This window comes from Hyla sarda, chromosome 4 (genome assembly GCF_029499605.1).
Source record: "Hyla sarda isolate aHylSar1 chromosome 4, aHylSar1.hap1, whole genome shotgun sequence".
NCBI lineage: Eukaryota > Metazoa > Chordata > Amphibia > Anura > Hylidae > Hyla > Hyla sarda.
The window spans coordinates 69,544,776-69,557,767 of record NC_079192.1 but is presented as its reverse complement, the minus strand read 5'-3'; the positions used below and the strand labels follow the sequence as shown (position 1 = coordinate 69,557,767).

The window sequence follows — 12,992 nt, the reverse complement described above, 5'->3', positions numbered from 1 at the left end:
ATGTTTTCGGAGTCTATTGTGTATGTATTGGCAGGAAAATATCTACTCCAAAATGGCGTCGCCAGGGTCCCTAGGATGGAACGTTCTGTTTGGCCTCTAGTGATTAGAATGCGTGTGGTTTTGGAAAATGTAATTGTGCGAGTGGCCGAGGGGGGGCAGCAGAGGGTGTACCAGAATACAGTGCGGCGGCGCGGGGAGGAGGAGGAGGAGGAAGTGAGAGAAGTAACGTGGGGAAAACAAGGAGGGTGAGTGTGACATGAGAGGGGTGACAGGGTGATGTGTGTAAAGTCATTATATAGAGAGCAGTGTTTGCAAAACTACAACTCCCAGCATGCCCGGACAGCCAGGGGCTGTCCGGGCATGCTGGGAGTTGTAGTTTTGCAACATCTGGAGGCACCCTGGTTGGGAAACACTGCTCGTCTATAGAGATGGTGCAAGCCCGAGCGGTCCTAGCGCCGACTGAAGTATTTCATAGTGTGAAGGTGATGTATTTTAACCCTGGACTCAGAAAATTTTATTTTTACGACCCCCTGGTTGGGAAACACTGATGTAGAACAGTGGTCTAAAATTTCTCCCTCTACAGCTGCTGTGGAACTACAACTCCCAGCATGCCCGGACAGCCACATGCTAGGAGATGTAGTTTTGCAGTTCTTGCAGGACTATAACAAAGATGGCTTATCCTACTTCTACTTGTTTTGGTACTGTGAGTGCCATGGTACCCTCACCCTATAGGCTTTGATGGGCATCGTTGCCCTTTATGTGCAGAACTAGTGGAATTTAGTTGCTGCAGGGCATCATGGGTTAAGTAGTATAGCAGTGTATTCCAAACAGTGTGTCCCCAGCTGTTTCAAAACTGCAACTCCCAGCATGACTAGACAGCCTTTGCCTGTCCGGGCATGCTGGGAGTTGTAGTTTTGCAACAGCTGGAGGCACTCTGGTTGGGAAACAGTGCTCTATAGCCTGTAGCATCCATGGCACCTAAACGCTCTTACATAGTCATGAGTCAATACCAGGAGCAGGTTTGAACCTTACCATATATTTTATTCCGTGCTGGTCCTGCTCCTGGTTTTTCCATTTCAAGAGACATGTCAAAAGTTTTGATTAAAGGGGTAGTCCAGTGGTGAAAAACTTATCCCCTATCCTAAGGATAGGGGATAAGTTTGAGATCGCGGGGGTCCGACCGCTGGGGCCCCCTGCGATCTCTCTGTACGGGGCCCCGGCTCTCCGCCGAGATAGCGGGTGTCGACCCCCGCACGAGGCGGCGGCCGACACGCCCCCTCAATACATCTCTATGGCAGAGCCGGAGATTGCCGAAGGCAGCGCTTCGGCTCTGCCATAGAGTTGTATTGAGGGGGCGTGTCGGCCGCCGCCTCGTGCGGAGGTCGACACGCCCCCTTCCAGCGGGCTGTCGGGGCTCCGTACAGGAGATCGCGGGGGGCCCCAGGGGTCGGACCCCCCGCGATCTGCAACTTATCCCCTATCCTTAGGATAGGGGATAAGTTGCTCACCACTGAATCACCACTGGACTACTCCTTTAAGACGGGGTCTCAGCGCTGACTCCGACCTATACAAACTTTTGACATGTCTCAGGGACAAGTTTTGACACTTTTTTTTTTTATTGACAGGTACCCGAAAAGGCCGTACATTAGCAGTGGAAAATCTGCAGCATTTCTGCAACAATCTTTGCAGAGGCCATTCAGCACCAGAACCAGTGATTTAAGTGCAGATTAGTTACTTCATGTCCTATAGCGGTGATACAGTATGCATTGCTGTTCACTTATCTGTATCTGCAGTCACATAGAAAAATAATATCCAACTAGGCAACTAATCATTATTTCCTTAATTAATTAGATAATAATTTTTTCAGTTAATCAGATAAAAAAAATAATAATAATAATAATGTTTGCGCCGTGATCTGTAGTTTTTATTGGTACCAATTTGGCCTAAACTGGACTTTTTGATCACTTTTTTTTATTTTTTTTATTACATTTTTACCTGGATGTGATGTGACCAAAATACCGCTATATTGCTGTTTGCTATTTTTTTCCGTTTACGGTATTCATTGGACAGAATCAACAATGTTTTATATTCTAATAGTTCAGACAATTCCCCAAGATCGCTTTGTGCAGCTAATGACAAGCGGGTGCTGCAGAACAGATCACGGGGGGTCCCAGCGGCGGAACCCCAGCCATCAGACATCTTATCCCCTATCCAAAGCATGTTTAGGGGGGGAGTACCCCTTTAAAACGAAATAACCATCAAGTACAGGCTCCCTGTTATCATCACAATACACAAACACAAAAGCTAAATGGGTCACTAATGAAAGAAATCAATCTTGCAATCGAGCTATTACCGCTGATCGTTGGCGCTGCCCACACCATTAATCCTCATCTGCCTGTAGTTAACTCGTACGCCAGTGACCATAAAATATTGAAGCAGGACCTGTCAATTGTCCTTCTGTTCGAAGAGGTTTTATGAGGTCACCATGAGTGTTTTTTCGTGGTACAGGTTAGGGCTGGGCGGTATTCCGGTTCATACCGAATACCAAATTTTTTGGGCTGCACGATATTAATTTTCCCCCTATACCGCAATACTGTTTGGGCCCCTCCCCCTCGGGAATGTGTTATCAGCCCAGCACAGCGCTTCCCCCACATCGGGTAACTAATCCTATGTGACCCGCCAGCACTTTCTGCCCCCCCCCCCCCCCAATTAATTATCAGCCCAGCGGGGTACTACTCACAGATGTCAAGCACTGCCCTCCTCTTTGTTGGGGGCCGCCGGGCGCTGGAACTCACTGTATGCCAGTGGTCTCCAACCTGCGGACCTCCAGATGCTGCAAAACTACAACTCCCAGCATGCCCGGACAGCCGTTGGCGTCCCCCAACAAAGAGGAGGAGGGCAGTGCTTGACATCTGTGAGTAGTACCCCGCTGGGCTGATCATTAATTGGGGGGGGGGGCAGAAAGCGCTGGTGGGTCACATGATTGGGGGGGGGGGGTGAGAATACTGTTATATACCGTGGAACCGCCGTAAGTTAAAAAAAATACTGTGATACACATATTTGGTTATACCGCCCAGTAGAGATGAGCGAACTTACAGTAAATTCGATTCGTCATGAACTTCTCAGCTCGGCAGTTGATGGCTTATCCTGCGTAAATTAGTTCAGCCTTCAGGTGCTCCGGTGGGCTGGAAAAGGTGTATACAGTCCTAGGAAAGAGTCTACTAGGACTGTATCCATCTTTTCCAGCCCACGGGAGCACCTGAAAGCTGAACTAATTTATGCAGGATAAGTCATCAACTGCCGAGCCGAGAAGTTCGTGACTAATCGAATTTACTGTAAGTTCGCTCATCTCTACCGTCCAGCCCTAGTACAGGTGCTAATACATATATTCTGGAGGGGCTGATACTCCTATCTTATATTCTCCACAGAATTGATCAAGTATGAAGGACTCGCTGACGCTGCTGAGCAGAGTAAGCGCTCATCCGGACTCCCGCTGCTGGTTCCTGGCATGGAACCCTACTGGAACTCTATTAGCATCTTGTGGAGGAGATAAGACCATCCGGATTTGGGGCAAGGAGGGTACGTACTCTTGTGTTGTTTCGCTCGAGGCTTCATGCTTTGTCTCTTCCACCTAAATATATGCCGTAAATCACCCTTGCGCTGATTGCTGTTTTATATTTGGAAGGCCTTATATACAGGTAGTCAAGATTAAAAAACAGAGTCTTTTTTTTTTCTGGTATTATTTGGGCTTTGGTTGCAATCCCAAAAGCAACCTATTGATATAGAGTGGTGCTGTTTTTGGGATCAAATAGTAGTTTTCTAATCTCATAGACATCTTCCAAACAATGAGGTTGTAATGTGGCCCTTATCTGAATACTGTTAGTAATCTGAATGCATTGATCCTGCCGACAGCTTTCCCATATACACGTGTGTGCATGCATTTATTTTGTATGGGGAAAGGTCAGTAAGCCACTTCCAGGTACTTCTCTATGGGGTTATTTCCCCAAGAACAAAAGGGATGCCAGCATGTCCAATCTTTGTCTTACCCCTGAGGAGGGGGAAGCTTCCATATACATTAGATATGTTGATATGTCCTCCTGTTCCTGAGATATAAGGGTTTACAATTTGTCTGACCATTCAGGGAATCAGCCAGATGGGCACGATCTTAAAGGAGTAGTCCAACTGAAAAACTTATCCCCTATCCTAAGGATAGAGGATAAGTTTCAGATCGCGGGGGGTCCGACCGCTGGGGCCCCCTGTGATCTCCTGAACCTGCCCCTCAATACAACCCTATGGCAGAGCAGGAGATTGCCGAAGGCAGCGCTCCGACTCTGCCATAAAGTTGTATTGAGGGGGCGTGTCAGCCTCCTCTTCGTGTGGTGGTCAACACGCCACCTTCCCGCATTCTTCCGGGGCTCCGTACAGGAGATCGCGGGGGGCCCAGCAGTCGGACCCCTCGCGATCTGAAACTTATCCCCTATCCTTAGGATAGGGGATACGTTTTTCAGGACTGGACTACTCCTTTAAAGGGGTTCTCTGGTGGAAAACACTTTTTTTTGTTTGTTTTGTTTTTTTAAATGAACTGGTGCCAGAAAGTTAACCAGATTTGTAAATTGCTTCTATTAAAACATCTTAATTCTTTCAGTACTTGTTAGCAGCTGTATGCTACAGAGGAAATTCTTTACTTTTTGAATTTCTTTTTTGTCTTGTCCACAGTGCTCTCTGCTGACACCTCTGTCCGTGTCAGGAATTGTCCAGAACAGGATAGGTTTGCTATGGGGATTTTCTCCTGCTCTGGACAGTTCCTGATACGGGCTTCAGGTGTCAGCAGAGAGCACTGTGGACAAGACAAAAAAGAAATTCAAAAAATAAAGATTTCTTCTGTAGCATACAGCTGTTAAAAAGTACTGGAAGGGTTAAGATTTTTTAATAGAAGTAATTTACAAATCTGTTTACTAATTTACAAATCTGGCACCCCTTTAATCTTAACAATGGGAGTGACAGGCCATGGGTGGGATTATACAGTAGGAGGTGTGTATTAGCCATACACTACCCTGAATGTATAACATTCACACCCCCGGACTGTATAATCCTGACCATCACCTAATAGTGACTCCCATTTATAAATTTAAGATCACGCCCATCTGACTGATTCACTGAATTGTCAGAAAATTATAAACCTTTATATCTCAGGAACAGAAGGACATTTCGGTCTGTGAGCAGGACACCATGGGCTCTTTCCTGACAATAAAATCTTCATTTGTTAGCCTCATGTCCTCTTTAATATAATGTGTATGGCTGGTTTAGCCACATTCAAAGCAGGGTTTCTGAATCATCGGTGTCTCTAATGCAGTGTTTCCCAACCAGGGTGCCTCCAGCTGTTGCAAAACTACAACTCCCAGCATGCCCGGACAGCCTTTGGCTGTCCGGGCATGCTGGGAGTTGTAGTTTTGCAACAGCTGGAGGCACCCTGGTTGGGAAACACTGCTCTAATGCATTACAAGCAGGGAGGTATCCTGACATACAGCAGGCCTATTGGCTAGAGTAAATGTAGTATTCTATTTTTGTGGGACCCAAAAGCATTGTGGACTACACTTTTGAACTTGCAAAACATTTATATATTCAGGGAATAGACTAACTGCAGTCACTAGGAATCTAAGTTTGGTCCTCACAGTCATTAAAGGGGTACTCCGGTGGAAAACTTTTTTTTTTTTTTTTTAAATCAACTGGTGCCAGAATGTTAAACAGATTTGTAAGTTACTTCTATTAAAAAAAAAAATCTTAATCCTTCTAGTACTTATTAGCTGCTGAACACTACAGAGGAAATTCTTTTCTTTTTGGAACACAGAGCTCTCTGCTGACATCGTGACCACAGTGCTCTCTGCTGACATCTCTGTCCATTTTAGGAACTGTCCAGAGCAGCATATGTTTGCTATGGGGATTTTCTCCTACTCCGGACAGTTCTTAAAATGGACAGAGATGTCAGCAGAGAGCACTGTGGTCATGATGTCAGCAGAGAGCTCTGTGTTCCAAAAAGAAAATAATTTCCTCTGTAGTATTCAGCAGCTAATAAGTACTGGAAGGATTAGGATTTTAAAATAGAAGTAATTTAAAAATCTGTTTACATTTCTGGCCCAGTTGATTTAAAAAAAAAAAAAATTTCCACCGATGTACCCCTTTAAGCCTACTTGTGAGTACATAGCATTACATGTCATAATACCTTTTGGCCGATATCCTGATAATGCACCGCCCCCACCGCACCACGACCCCATCCCCGCCGCACCGCGTCGCACTCCCCACCGCACAGCCCCGGCCCCATTGCCTCCCCCATCCCCGGTTTTATAATTACCTGTTCCCAGGGCCCACGCTACTTCTGGCTTCTGCTGCGTCCTGCGTTACGCTGTGCGCAATGACGAGTGACATGACGTGACGCGACGTGACGTCACCGTCAGTGCGCACAGTGACAGCTCAGGAGGACGCCACCAGAGCCAGATGTAGAGTGGACCCCGGGAACAGGTAATTCTAAAACCGGGGATGGGGGGGGCCGGGGCGGAAGGGGGCGCGGAGCGGTGGAGGGAGCGGTGCGGCGGTAGGACTCAGGACCCCAGGACAGGCAGGGGGAGAGAAGCGTGTGTCGGCGGCGGTCTATGGCACCGCAAAAGCCACTGCAGTTCATTGATTTAAAGCGCCCGCTTTAAATCATTGATCTGCAGCAGTGTCGCGGGGGGATAAATAGCCGATAACTTATACCGGAATATCATTATAAGTTATCGGCCCTAAAAAAAAACGATATCGGTCGATCACGAGTCCTTAGGGTGCATTCACATTGAGTAATTCAAGAGGAATTTACTTGAGTAATTCCTCTTGAATTCTCCGCTTAGAAATAATTAACATCTGCTTTGCCATTGACTTCAATGTATTTTACTCTTTACTATTCACTCTGCTTAAATTCCGCTTGCAGAATTCCGTTCTGCTAGAAGAAAGAACATGTTCATTCTTCTTGCGGAATACGCGTCCAGAAGTCCATTGAAGTCAATGGTAAAAATGTTTCCGCACGAAAAAAATAAAAAGGGAAATTCCTATTGGTGGTTGTAGTCCAGCAAAAAAAAACAACAGTTTCCTCCCATGTTCGGCGCGGAATTACGCGTTAATTCAGTGCGATTTTTGCACAAATTTTGTGCAAAAAGAGAACTACATTCCGCTGCAGAATTTTTACGCGAGGATTCCTCTCCTATTCCTTAGTGTGAACGCACCCTTACAGTCCATCAAGTTCAACCTATATCCCTAATGAGTCCCTACTGTCGGCTGAAGAACCATGTAACTAATTATAACAAAACAACTAAATGGAAAACTGGCTAATCCAAAAATAACACTGGTGATGGGTGTGGATATATCTCAGGTCAACTATATTGTCCCCCACTGTAACCGTTTCTGGTCTCTGCAGGGGATAACTGGGTCTGTAAGACAGTCCTTGGAGAAGGTCACCAGCGCACAGTCCGGAAAGTATCATGGTCACCCTGTGGTAACTACCTAGCCTCTGCTAGTTTTGATGCCACCACTTGCATTTGGATGAAAAAGAACAATGACTTTGAGGTAGAGGGACTTTCTGTTTAGTCCTGCTAATCCTTAATAAGCCTGTTTTCCTTTAAACTGATGAAAGCTATGGTGCTGGTCTGGTCTTCTTTTTCAGTGTGTCACCACCCTTGAGGGACATGAGAACGAGGTGAAGTCTGTGGCCTGGGCACCTTCTGGAAGCCTTTTGGCAACATGCAGCCGTGACAAGAGCGTGTGGGTTTGGGAAGGTGAGCTTTATTAATACAGCTATGTACAGTAGGTAATGACAGACAGACTGTATACATCTTCGTAACAATTTTATTATTGATCCAATGCATCTGGGAAGCAACTAAGCAATAAGACTTGATTCAAAAAATAATCCTAAAATGTTTTGCCCACATCTCCTGTGCAGACCTATGTGCCTTTATAGACGCAGATTACAAACTAAGGGCACGTTCACATCTGTGTTTGGAGCTCCGTTCTGGAGTTCAATACACAAAATCCATTCAGATGATGAGAATTGAGCAGAGAAAAAAGTGCTGCAGGCCCCATTTTTTTTTCCTGTTCAACTCCTGCAAAACAGAGACCGGATGGAAACCTGACAAACCCCATTCGAAGGCAGGACCCGTTCAGCTCCATTCTGTTGCCTAGAATGTAGTCAATGATGGAGGTCCCCGAACAAAGCTGAACGCTGATGTGTACTTATCATAACCCTGCTCTATCCATGCATACCGTATATACTCGAGTATAAGCCAAGGCCCCTAATTTCACCCCAAAAACCCAGGAAAAGTTATTGACTCGACTATAAGCCTAGGGTGGGAAATACATAATCCCCCCCTTGTCATCATCCTCCCCTGTCATCATCCAGACCCCCTTCATTAACACCCCCTTCATCATCACTCTGTCATCATCCCCCCTTCATCATCACCGCCTGTCATCATCCCCCCTTCATCATCACCGCCTGTCATCATCCCCCCTTCATCATTACCCTGTCATCATCCCACCCTTCATCATCACCGCCTGTCATCATCCCCCCTCTTCATCATCCCCCCTCTTCATCATCCCCCTGTCCTCATCTTACACCCCCCCTTCATCATCACCGCCTGTCATCATCCCACCCCCCCCACCCCCTTCATCATCACCGCCTGTCAATCCAGTGGTCTTCAACCTGCGGACCTCCAGATGTTGCAAAACTACAACTCCCAGCATGGCTGTCCGGGCATGCTGGGAGTTGTAGTTTTGAATCATCTGGAGGTCCGCAGGTTGAAGACCACTGCGTGGCCTTCGTCATCATACAGACCCCTCCCCCCCTTTAGTTTTCCACTCACCTCCCCTCGGTGGGAAGGAAGGGTGAGCTGGTCCGGGCCATCTATGTTGCAGGGACCGGGCCGAGCGGAAAAGAGGGCCCCCCCCCCCAGTGAAGATGGACAGCCTGAAACGACTAACCCTCCCCACCAGACGGTCCCTGCAGCATAGATGGCCCGGATCAGCTCACCCTTCCCTCCCACCGAGGGGAGGTGAGTAGAAAACTAAAGGGGGGGTGGATGATGACGAAGGCCGCAGTGGTCTTCAACCTGCGGACCTCCAGATGTTTCAAAACTACAACTTCCAGCATGCCCGGACAGCCGATGGCTGTCCAGGCATGCTGGGAGTTGTAGTTTTGCAACATCTGGAGGTCCGCAGGTTGAAGACCACTGAGAAGGGATTGACAGGCGAAGAGTTCACTCGACCACTGGATTGACCTCCAGCTTTTCTTTTATCTGCTGGAAGGAAGGATATGCAAGTAGGGTATTGCTAGCTGCTGTATATATATATATAATTTATTCCTTCATCAGTTTGCGTCCTGCAGGGGTGGTCTGTGATCAGATCTGTGGGGAGAGAGGATCTTAGATGCTGTCAGGTGACATCATTCAGCTACATGCATTCAGTACCACTTAGAAACACCAGTTTACCAAATGGACGATAGGCAGGAAGCAAGGCCTTGTGGCCAGGACAGATTTTATAGTTGACCTGACAACTGGTATTACAGTGATCCCCCAACTTACAATGGCCTCAACATACAATAGTTTCGCCATACAATGGTCTTTTCTGGACCATTGTAACTTGAAACCAGACTCAACATACACTGCTACGGGCAGTCCAGATCTGTGAAACATGTCAATGGCTGGAAGATCTGACCAATTGGAATGGGCATTTACTTGTAAAACCCTTGTGTTACTGAAGTGTATGCACTGAATTCCTGTCTGGTAGCGCCCCCTACAGGATGGTACTACATGTTCTGTACTACTCTTTTACCTAGGCCAGGGATAGCTGCTCCTTTGGACACCAGGTGAGGGCGGCTCCATTACTTTTTTGGGACACTGGAGGCGATTTATCAAAACATGTCCAGAGGAAAAGTTGTTGAGTTACCCATAGCAACCAATCAGATCGCTTCTTTCATTTCACACAGGCCTTTTCTAAAATGAAAGAAGCGATCTGATTGGTTGCTATGGGCAACTCAGCAACTTTTCCTCTGAACAGGTATTGATAAATCTCCCCCATAGTGTATACTGTACAGGACCCTGAAGAAGCTCCTGTCCCCTACATAGACAGTGATTGCAGCTCCCAGCAGATCTTTCTTACTTTTATATGTAAGGATTTGCTTTATCTGGATTAGTAATCTACTTATTTTCCTTTAATTATCACTTTTTTTCTATTTTTGGATGATATTTTGGTGGCTTCAGAACCAATTACCAGGTTTCTATAGAGTTATGGTCTCAACATACAATGGTCGTCCTAGAACCAATTAATATTGTAACTTGAAGGGGCCGCTGTATACTGAAGTGTATACATGTTGGGGCTATCAAAACCTGTCCAGAGAAAAAGTTGCTCATAGCAACCAATCAGATCGCTTCTTCTATTTTTGAAAAGGCCTGTGAAAAACTTAAGAAGCATTCTGATTGGTTGCTATGGGCAGGTTTTGATAAATCTCCCCCAATGTATCTGTCCTTTTTTTTTTGCAGTTGATGAAGAGGAGGAATATGAGTGTGTCAGTGTCCTAAATTCACACACACAGGATGTAAAGCATGTAGTCTGGCACCCTAACCAAGAGGTAAGTGGGCAGAAGTCAAATGTAAACCAGGATTACACTGCTTATTAACCCCTTAAGGACCAGGCCAATTTTCACTGTAGGACCAGAGCATTTTTTGCACATCTGACCACTTTCACTTTAAGAATTAATATCTCTAAAACGCTTTTACAGAATATTCTGAGTTTGTTTTTTCATGACATATTATACTTTATTTTCATCGTTACTTTCATCCTTTTTTGGTGAAAACTCCCAAAATGTCATGAAAATTTAGCATTTTTCTAACTTTGAAGCTCTCTAATTGTAAGGAAAATGGATATTCCAAATAAATTTCATTTTTCTTCACAAATACAATATGTCCACTTTATGTTGGCATCATAAAATGGACATATTTTAACTTTTTGAAAAAATTAGAGGGCTTCAAAGTAGAGCAGCAATTTTCAAAAATTTCTGGAAAATTGCAAAATCTGAAGGGACGGATGTTACAGAACTACAACTCCCAGCATGCCTGGGCAGTCTAGGCATGCTGAGAGTTGTAGTTTGGCAACATCTGGAGGGCTACAGTTTGGGCACCACTGTAACAGTGGTCCCCAAACTGTGACCCTCCAGATGTTGCAAAACTACAACTCCCAGCATGCCCAGACAGCCTTTGGCTGTCTGGGCATACTGGGAATTGCAGTTCGGCCTTCCTAGTGGTTGCCACAATAAAGAACGCTTTACTGCAACTTTCCTTCCCCTCCCCCACCGTCGCTTCCCTACCTGCGCCGCTGATCTCCGCTGATGTCTCCGATGATCTTCGGTCCCCACACATCTTCTTTTCATGTACCGGCCTCCATCTTCTCCCCTCGTTCTGCCCGACATCCAGGGGTCGGCAGAACAGGGGGTTACCATGGCAACCCACTGTCCTGCACTGCCATTGGTCAGAATCAGTTCTGACCAATGGCAGGGGATAGGAGGAGATTGCTATACTGCGACCTCGCTCCTAGCCCTCAGGATGATCGGGGTTGTCACTGACAGCTCCGTTCATCCCTATTTTCCAGGTGACCGGGACACCAGAGACCCGATCAGCCCGGAATAGCAGAAAATCGCATGTCTGAATTAACATGCGATTTTCTGCGATTGCTGACATGGGGGGGTCTCGGGACCCCCCTGGGCGATGTGCCGGGATGCCTGCTGAATGATTCCAGCAGGCATCCCGGTCCGATCCCCACCCGGCGCACGGGGGGACCGGAACAGCCCATGACGTAACTGTACGTCCTGGGTCCTTAAGACCCAGGGTGTCGGGACGTAACGTTACGTCATGGGTCCTGTAGGGGTTAAAGGGAAACACTGGTAAAGCTTTGTAATTGTTAGGGGAGTCTGCCTGTCTCCAAAGCAAGAGCTAGAATTTGTTAGGGTTACTCCTAAGTAACTGAAGATGCCATTGGTGGGTGACAGATCTGGATCTTCTTCTGAAATTCCACATACTCATAGCTAGTATGCCACTGCTATGGGGAGAAACATGGTAGCGAGGACCAGGCGTGCAGCGCAAATCTCAGCTGCTGTTAGTATTATTTTTGGACTTAAAGACAACAAATACCAATATTGTTTATTATTTTTTTACTAAATTTTTTAAAGGTTTCAGGAAAAGAAGAAGGGAAGGGAGAAAGGGCAAAATGAACTATATTTTTGTAATATATTGATGGGATGTGATTTCCTTTAAGGGGTACTCTGCTGGAAAACAACTGGTGCCAGAAAGTTAAACAGATTTGTAAATTACTTCTATTTGAAAATCTTAACCCTTCCAGTACTTATCAGCTGCTGTATGCTCCACAGGAAGCTATGCTGACACCTCTGTCCATTTTAGGAACTGTCCAGAGTAGGAGCAAATCCCCATAGCAAACCTCTCCTGCTCTGGACAGTTCCTGACACAAAACTAAATAAAAAAAAAAAATTACTTCAAGTGGAGCATATAGCAGCTGATAAGTACTGGAAGGATTAAGATTTTTTAACCCCTTAAGGACTGAGCCCTTTTTCACCTTAAGGACTCATTTTTTGCAATTCTGACCACTGTCACTTTAAACATTAATAACTCTGGAATGCTTTTAGTTATCAATCTGATTCCGAGATTGTTTTTTCGTGACATATTCTACTTTAACATAGTGGTAAAATTTTGTGGTAACTTGCATCCTTTCTTGGTGAAAAATCCCAAAATTTGATGAAAAATTTGAAAATTTAGCATTTTTCTAACTTTGAAGCTCTCCGCTTGTAAGGAAAATGGATATTCAAAATAATTTTTTTTTATTCACATATGCAATATGTCTACTTTATGTTTGCATCTTAAAATTGACATGTTTTTACTTTTGGAAGACACCAGAGGGCTTCAAAGTTC

At 45.7% G+C, this 12,992-nt stretch overlaps 1 protein-coding gene across 3 annotated transcripts in view; it reads left to right on the top strand.

Moving 5' to 3' along the window:
- Positions 1–12,992, top strand: part of CIAO1 (cytosolic iron-sulfur assembly component 1) — a 29,507-nt gene that overhangs the window by 7,184 nt on the left and 9,331 nt on the right. The window contains exons 1-5 of one of the 3 annotated variants that reach the window (XM_056571361.1): positions 100–245; positions 3,429–3,579; positions 7,445–7,593; positions 7,691–7,802; positions 10,557–10,645. In XM_056571361.1, the coding sequence (XP_056427336.1) occupies positions 3,441–3,579; positions 7,445–7,593; positions 7,691–7,802; positions 10,557–10,645 (489 nt within the window). In that variant the 5' untranslated portion in view covers positions 100–245; positions 3,429–3,440. Of the gene's footprint in view, positions 1–99; positions 246–1,737; positions 1,760–3,428; positions 3,580–7,444; positions 7,594–7,690; positions 7,803–10,556; positions 10,646–12,992 lie in introns of those variants that run through there. The other 2 variants (XM_056571363.1, XM_056571362.1) reach the window with 2 other exon arrangements.